Below are 8,302 nucleotides of genomic sequence, written 5' to 3'. Positions count from 1 at the left end.
CATTTGAAAAAATTCAATCGGATTATTTTGAAAACATTTCATCAATTAGACATATAATTTCTTTGAACTTGCTGAGTCGCGCGTCGTATATCTTCAATGTCTTTGCGGTATTTCCGGTGGAACTCGAAGTTATACCAGATCGCACGTAATTATTTATCCTTTGGGAACATTCGTAAACGCGATGTAGTTCAGGATGCAATGTTTCGTGAACACGGAGGCGCTAGTGGACAAATTCCCTTCTCAAGAAAATTCCAAGAATTGTCGGCGCCAGCTGTCGCCACAATCGCGATCATCTGATCGGCTGTCAAAAGTCTTCAACCGCTCAACCACCGTGCATCTGTTACTCTGTTTGACAGGATCAGTAGATCCTGCAGGATCAGCGAGAGTGAAAATGTTCGGAAGAATATCGTGGTATCGTTTGGTTTCAAAATGTTCGTGAGAAGATAGTATCGGTGAGAATGAACAAGAACATGAATTCACCGTCGAAACTCACGGAGTTCGCTCCGTTGAGTCCCGAAGAGAGCCAACCCGTAGTAGCTTCACTCTTCTCCAAGTTCTTCAGCTTCACCAGGAGTTAGTATTCTGAGCATAGATCTTTATTACTTATTACAATTATTATTTTTTATAAGTAAGATGATACTGAAATTGATGGTTGGTAATGCATACTTTTTCTAAGGATGAAAAAAGGTCATACAAATATAGATCCTGAAACTCTTCCTTTCCAAGATAAACACTTTTTGTTTATGATGAAAAATGTACTTTTAGCAAGACATTGTCTACGAGAAAAGATCTCTTAGATGCAAAGCTTCTATGGTATCTTCTTTAGTTTGTCTATATGTCAACTGAACATCTGTTCATTCAATATATAGAATAACAAAATCTGATGATATTAGGTCTGTTATTTATCGATAAGTTTTCTGAACTGACACACATCGATGTGATAACTCAGACAAGATAATATATATATTTAAAAGATGTTATAAAGACATCATGAAGACGTCTTTTGGATATAATGTCTAAAAGACATCTAAAAATATCATAAAAGGTCTTCTGAACAATGCGTGTTATTTAGGAAGTTGAAGTGATTAAATATAGTTCATTTATTATTTCCCAGATAGTCAAATAAGGACAATATGCCATTTTGCCGTTACTTATTTCGCATTCAATTTCATCAAATTAAAGCTAAGATGTTTCCACAAACTGTCTATTGTTCTGATGTCACGTAGTCTCTCTTAGAATTCAGCAAATTGCTGGCAAGTTGTCATGTGTGCATGGCGTGCCATCAATTTGCTATCAACGTGACGTTTATTATTTTTCAATGTATATTCTTACAATTTCGTAAACTCATGAAATTTATTTGCCCTCCTGATGCTAATTCAGTTCACATTAGATTCCAATGACAGCAAATTGTCGACAAGTTGAAAACAATACATGCAGTGCATTAATTTGTTCCACATGCTATATCTTGCTTGGTTATCTGAATTGTTTTTAAACTGATTTAGTATGATATATTTTATCTTCAATGTCAAAATGATATACTTTACTATATTCTTTACTTCTAACAGAAGAAAAGTGATAGTGCTTGTAATTCTTTGTATTATAACTATTCATCAAAAATTTTGATGCAAATATGTTTACATCTCAAAAAAGAAGAGTTCCGAATCTATGGCATTCAACAGAAAAAGCAACTTTGCACAACTGTTGAAAGATTTTTTAATATGATTGATTATTATACATTTAGATCTAAGGAACTGAAAGCAACAATCATTTTAATTAAAAGAATCTAACAACAGTTGCAAAATTGCTGAACGCAACCTAGATTTATATTTGGATTTTTATTTTCATTCTTAAGAAGAAAGCAAAATTATACTGTGAGACTTATTCCAGTGTCATCCTATATGTAGTTATCAATCCTATATGTTATTATGTTATTCATTAAATATTAAATGTATGTTGTTATAATAAAAAAAGATTGCAATTCTTTATTAAAAAAAATAATAATCTTTTATGTAATGAGTGAATAATTTCTAATTATTGTGATTTACATTTAGATAATGCTAACGATTCCACGGTGTCTTCTAACAACGACGAGCGCAGCTCTTCCGATTCAGAATCCTGGAAGCAGTCTGAGAGCACCGAACAAACCCCAGATGACGATAGTACTAGTATAATGAATTTTCCATTGGATACTAACGAAGGCCGTAGCCTACCAAACGTTCTGAAACGCATCAGTAATATTGTAGCATTAAAAAGTAATGTAAGTTTCAAAGATATTTTTTATAATGAACGAATGCGTTTTACTTTATTTTTTATTATAATAATATAAAGAGTTTTTATTATAATAATTATTTGTAACACAGAATTTACGTTCATATAAGGATTCTCAATTAAGAAGCTACTGGATGCCAGATAGTGTAAGTAAACAGTGCTATGAGTGTGGCGAAAGATTTACGACGTTTCGACGAAGACATCACTGTCGCGTGTGCGGACAAATCTTCTGTTCCAAGTGTTGCTCCGATCAAATACCAGGGAAAATTATGGGATGCACTGGTATTACAAATAAATTAATGTTACTCAAACACAATACTCATATACAATAGCTACTAATGCCTTGCGATTTTTATTTTGAGTTCAACATTGAAAATTGATGATTATACTCAAAATCAGAAATATTTTTTAACGTTAATTGAAAATATGAGACAGTTTTATTATTTATATAAGTGTAATGAAAATTGAATATCTATAAGTTTGCTTTTTGTAACTGAATATATACTTTCTGTACTTTATATGTAAAATATAGATACATATTTGAAATTTGGTGAAAGCGAGAAGGAAATTACAGTTTAATGTAGGAATATATAAAAAACAAATTTTATATACAACTAGCAAATATTACGTTATATTGGATGCAATTATCTTGTATATTTTTATAAATACATACGCGTAAGTATTCTCTATGTTATTTGTATCTTTTCATATTTTTCAGGAGATCTTAGAGTTTGTACATATTGCTGTAAAGTAGTTCTTTCGTATTTGCAATCATCGGATATGAGGAGTGATTTGTCGGCAGATTTGAAAGCTCTGCAGGAAGATCTTCAAGTAAAGTATGGAAATGATTCACCGCTATTAGCACGAAAACATGCTAATGAAACAATGGGCGATGAAACATCGATATGTCGAAAACCAAGTGTGGGATATATGGAAGAGAATTATGCAACTGGACGGTATGTTAAGCAATCTACACTAAAAAATATAGGTGTGAATTTAAACTAAAACACAGTGTTTATATAATTCTCATTGTACTGATATAAACCGCATTTATAAATCCACACTTATATTTTTAAAGTATACGTATATCTTATCTATATACTTGTTTCTTATACATTTGAATTTATTGTAGGTCGAGCGGTAGCTATTTAACTTCACAGGAACGTTCTCTTGTATTACAAAATTCGGCTTCTTTAAGAATGATCTGGGAAGAATTATTTCGCTCCAGTCAAGCCATTCAGTTGCAAACGCATAGAATTCGACTGAAAAGTTATCACAATTGTTTTCTGGCGAACGAATTGGTGAATTGGATGATAGTTCAGAATAAAGCAGCAACCCGGTACATATCTGAACAGTACTAGATTGTTAATTGTTCTAATCGCGCTAATTCATATCAAGACTGTAACTTGCACTTTTTTTTTAGTGTGCAGGCGACTGCGATAGGCCAAGCATTACTAGAAGCGGGTTTTATCGAATCAGTTGTCGCTGATTACGTATTCAGCGATTCGGCAATCGTATTTAGACCGGTACCGTTATCTTCCTTGCAAAATATAGACTTGTTAACGGAAAAGCGAACGACTTGCGATGCGCAAGAGCCAGCCTGGGTAAAAACTATTCCTCAACACGATTCAGCTACGGGTAATATGATAAATTAACATTATCAACAACGAGATGAACAATTGCTCAATGATATTCGATTACTTACAGATTCTGAGAGCGAGACTAGGCCGATGAGCTCGCACTCGCAAACTTTTGGTCGTTTACCGTCGTCCAGTTCGAGCTTTTATCTGGATTTAAATCTAGAAGCATCCACCGTCACGTTAAAGAGACCAACCTCGGAAGATTTAACCGCGATTTCCGTCGACAGTAGCGATGGAATAATCGAACAGAAGGAAATTAACCTTAAATCGCACGACTGCAATCTCAAAATATGTGACGATCTTTTAAGTGATACGCTTCAAGTACATGAATTTAAGGAGAAAAACGGTTGGCACAGAGCGACTAATCTGAGGACAGCATTTGGCGAATTAAGCGCATACGAATGTTTAACGTAAGTTTTTTTTCGGTATTTAATAATGACAATAGTGGTAAAGTAGAAAAATAAACGACATATTTGTTCATAGATCTGCGTACAAAACGCATGAAGATTCTCTTATTAAGCAACTTCTCAGCAAAGAAGGTTTGTCGCAAACGTGGTCGAATACGATTTTGTCTATCGCGCACCAGATAATCGATCATGTTAGGCCGGATCTGAATCATGACGCAGATAATTTAGATATTCGACAATATGTACAGTTCAAGAAATGCCTCGGTGATAGCAGAGATGACTGCGAGATCGTATCTGGCATAATTTGTAGTAAGAATATTGCTCATCGCGGTATGAACGCTATGATCGCTCATCCAAAAATCTTATTGTTACAATGCGGACTAATGTATCAACGTGTAGAAGGCAAACTAATAAGCTTGGAGCCTGTAATGATGCAGGTACGTTGCAATCTTTTATTATCTTCACTCAATCTTGTGTGTATACTTGTATTATTCTTAAAAATAATTTTATAATATTTTAATTTCTTAAATTCCTAGGAAAACGAGTATCTCGGACACACAGTAGCGAGAATCACCGCTCTAGGTCCAGATGTAGTATTAGTTCATCGATCCGTAGCCAGATTAGCTCAGGATAGATTAAGGGAATGCGGCGTGACATTAGTGCTAAATGTAAAGCTTAGTGTGCTAAAGAGAGTCGCGCGATGCACGGGTGCTAGTATTGTAAACACTATAGACGCGCACATAAGCGCAAGATATATGCTTGGCACGTGCAAAAAATTTTATTTAAGAAATTTTCCAGATGAGCGAAGTAAGTATAAACTATAATATCACTCCCTTACTTGAAACACAACGACGTAACACAAACTAAAAGTTTAATTGAGCTGTTTCACTTTTAGAGGAGCGATACTTAAAATATATATTTTATAACAGTTTATGAAACTTTAATATTCTCTCCTTCTATCTCTCTCTTAGGAGGTGTTAAGACACTGATGTATTTCGAAGGTTGTGCAAATCCACATTTGGGTGCGACAATTGTATTGCGAGGCGGATCACAGCTCGAATTAAAAAAGGTGAAAAACGTCACATCGATGATGATCTTTGCAGCTTACTCGTGGCGTCTTGAAAAATCATTTCTCATGGATGAATTCGCCAAACCACCATCACCTAAAGACAATTCGTTTCTGGATGAAACTTGTCAGAAGGATTCCTCGAGTGACGAAAAATTCGAAAGTTGCGTTATCGATGAACAGACGCACGTGATTGAAATGAAAAAACTGTCGAAGATAAATCAAAATCACGAAAATGTTTCTAATAGTGATCAAAAAATACAGAATATCCAGACAAATAATTCAAATACGCCTAAGAATGAAAATGATTCCGAAAATATTTTAAGTACAAATTCTTTAAGAGAAGTTTCATCGATATTATCGGAAGATTCTGATCCTTATGACACCTTAAAATTATTTAAAAAGAAATTAAAACCATCTCTGCACGATTCAAAGGATACCATGCCAGTGTCTTGCGAGAACAGTACGGTTTCACATAATGATGATAAATCCAAAAATTTGTTGGTAAATACGGGTTTTGATTCCGACATCACAGAAGTATATAATAATTCCACGGAATTGTTCGCGAGCAAGGAAACATCTACTGAACAAAAAACCGACGATCTCGTCGACAAGGCGAAGTTGAAAGACAAGATATCCTCGGAAGAAAAACGTATCTACGGGGAGTCCATAAGTGATCGAAGCGATCCATTGCATCAATATTTAAATGAAGATGATGAAGATGTATTTAATCATACGAGTCCGAGCAGTCAACGTTTAAGCGTCGCCGATTTTCCACTTTTCAACAAATTCAAGAAAGCGCTCCAAGACACTGTTTTGAGCATATCACCGTATTTAAAATTTTCAATACCCTATTTGGAGACCGAACTCGGAAGGAATTGCGTATTGAGGAGCTTTTTTCCGCGAGAGATCTATTATTCGGAACAATTTTTAGACAAAGTCAAGGAGATCAGGACGAACAGCGTGACTGTAGGCGAGCAGATCGACAATCGTGAGGGTGTAAACATCAAGCTGAAATCGCAGCATCCGTTCGTTCAGGCTCGTCTTACCACAGATGTTGATAATCGCGAAGTGCAAAGTCTTCTAGCAAACTTTCGTGCGTGCGGTAACAGACTTTATCCGACGCATAACGTACTGCTGGATAGGATACAGCAATCGCCAGCGTTCGAAAGCAATGAGCAGCAGGTGCCTTCCTGGCCGGATTGTTTGGATCCTAACAGCCACCAACGCTTGTCCGTGCTGTTTTGCAGTTTCTCGCACACTGGCAACAACACCCCAGCGTTCTGCGTGAATCCCTGGGTCGTAAACATGACTATGTACGGTCAGAACGACATCGCGCTCGGCCGCTTCCTAGAGCGTTATTGTCTGACGACAGAATATAAATGTCCGGCACAGAATTGTCGCGCACAAATTGCTCAGCATGTTAGGCGCTTTGCGCACGACGGTGGCTGCGTGCACATCACCCTCAGCGAAATGAGCTGCGAGCCATTCGTGCAGGAAGACACTGATCAAATCTTGATGTGGAGCAAGTGCATTAAGTGTAAGAGCGTGTCACCGGTGATACCGATGTCGGGCGATACTTGGTGCTTGTCGTTTGCCAAATATCTTGAGCTACGCTTCTACGGTGGTGTCTACACGAAACGCGGTATGGATGCGTGTCAGCATTCCTTACATCACGATCATTACCAGTATTTCACACGCAGGAATATGCTGGCCGTTTTCAAATTTACCAAGATTTCGCAGTGGGAGATCTCGCTGCCACCACCGTTGATTAACATCATCTATGATCCGAAGCAGCACGCCAATGTGATTGAAGAGATGAAGATCGTGACGTTGAAAGGCGATGAAGTTTTCTCAGCGATACGAGAAAAGCTGACGAGTCTGCAGACGGACCTAGAAGGCTTGAATCTCGCCAAACAACAACTAGCTAAAGATCAGCAATACTTTAAGAACAAGATTGAAGAGATCCAATTGAAGTTAACATCACCAACACTAGAGAATAAGAAGCTAGAAGGTAAAACTTCCGAGAAACAGGTGCAAGGGTTAATGTTCAGGATCGAGGATGGCATTGTAATACTTAAACGGCTCATTGCGGAGGCTGTGTTCACGTGGAATAGCAAATTATCAGAGATATCAGTCAAAAAGAAGGACGAACGGCCACGTCGATTCACCGAACGATCCATGACAGTCGGCAGTAATAGTATAGTCGAAACCGACGGGTATATAACTGAAGACACCGCATCGGAGTCGCAGGTTGAAGACTTGAGCCCTATGTCGGCCGATTACAATGCTGTCGACGCAATCGCAGCACAAAGTGACTTCCAAACATCCGAAGTGATCGAGAATTCTGATAATGAGCCAGCAGAATCCGCTAATAATCTCGAAGACGTCGTCACTGTTCAGGGCTCACCGAAAATGCATCAGAGATCACATTCCGACGTTCTACCACTGTCTTCTGATGACATGCACGATAAAAAGAAGAAGAAGAAGACGATTCTGTCACAATTGCTGCCATCTGTTTCTGTGAACCATATAATTTCGAATCCTTTGGGATCTTTAGAGCATTATCTGTTGCCTCTTGGGTATGTTGATTTGTAATCTCGAATCTTGTAGTATTTATAGTGCAGTAATGACAAATTCCAATTTCGAATCAAAATTTTAAACTATAACAGAAATGATAGAATAAGATTGTCAGAGTAGAAGAAAAAAGAAATTCTCAGATGAAAATTCCTTTCAACTCTAAAAATGCTATTATTTTGCACAGAAATTTGAATGAAAATATCTGAAAAATCAGAAAATTCTCAGAAAATATTTTCAAAAGTTAAGTGTTCATTAAGTGAATGTTTCATGAAATAAAAAATAACATTTTTTTTAATTACAAAAGATTTACTCTTTGCTTAATTTTTACTTGATTAAATCGA

At 36.6% G+C, this 8,302-nt stretch overlaps 1 protein-coding gene across 1 annotated transcript in view; it reads left to right on the top strand.

Moving 5' to 3' along the window:
* Positions 1-323: 323 nt before the first annotated feature.
* The window catches only part of LOC108684333 (1-phosphatidylinositol 3-phosphate 5-kinase), a 10,143-nt gene continuing 2,164 nt past the window's right edge, over positions 324-8,302 (top strand). Inside the window, exons 1-10 of the mRNA XM_018188598.1 lie at positions 324-573; positions 2,052-2,257; positions 2,361-2,550; positions 2,987-3,224; positions 3,401-3,607; positions 3,692-3,906; positions 3,976-4,318; positions 4,392-4,752; positions 4,852-5,122; positions 5,287-7,963. Coding sequence (XP_018044087.1) covers positions 459-573; positions 2,052-2,257; positions 2,361-2,550; positions 2,987-3,224; positions 3,401-3,607; positions 3,692-3,906; positions 3,976-4,318; positions 4,392-4,752; positions 4,852-5,122; positions 5,287-7,963 — 4,823 coding nt within the window. The 5' untranslated portion in view covers positions 324-458. The remainder of the gene's footprint in view (positions 574-2,051; positions 2,258-2,360; positions 2,551-2,986; positions 3,225-3,400; positions 3,608-3,691; positions 3,907-3,975; positions 4,319-4,391; positions 4,753-4,851; positions 5,123-5,286; positions 7,964-8,302) is intronic.

Source organism: Atta colombica, unplaced genomic scaffold, assembly GCF_001594045.1.
Source record: "Atta colombica isolate Treedump-2 unplaced genomic scaffold, Acol1.0 scaffold133, whole genome shotgun sequence".
Lineage (NCBI taxonomy): Eukaryota > Metazoa > Arthropoda > Insecta > Hymenoptera > Formicidae > Atta > Atta colombica.
Note: the sequence above shows the minus strand (reverse complement) of the source record. Positions and strands in the feature narration are given on the sequence as shown.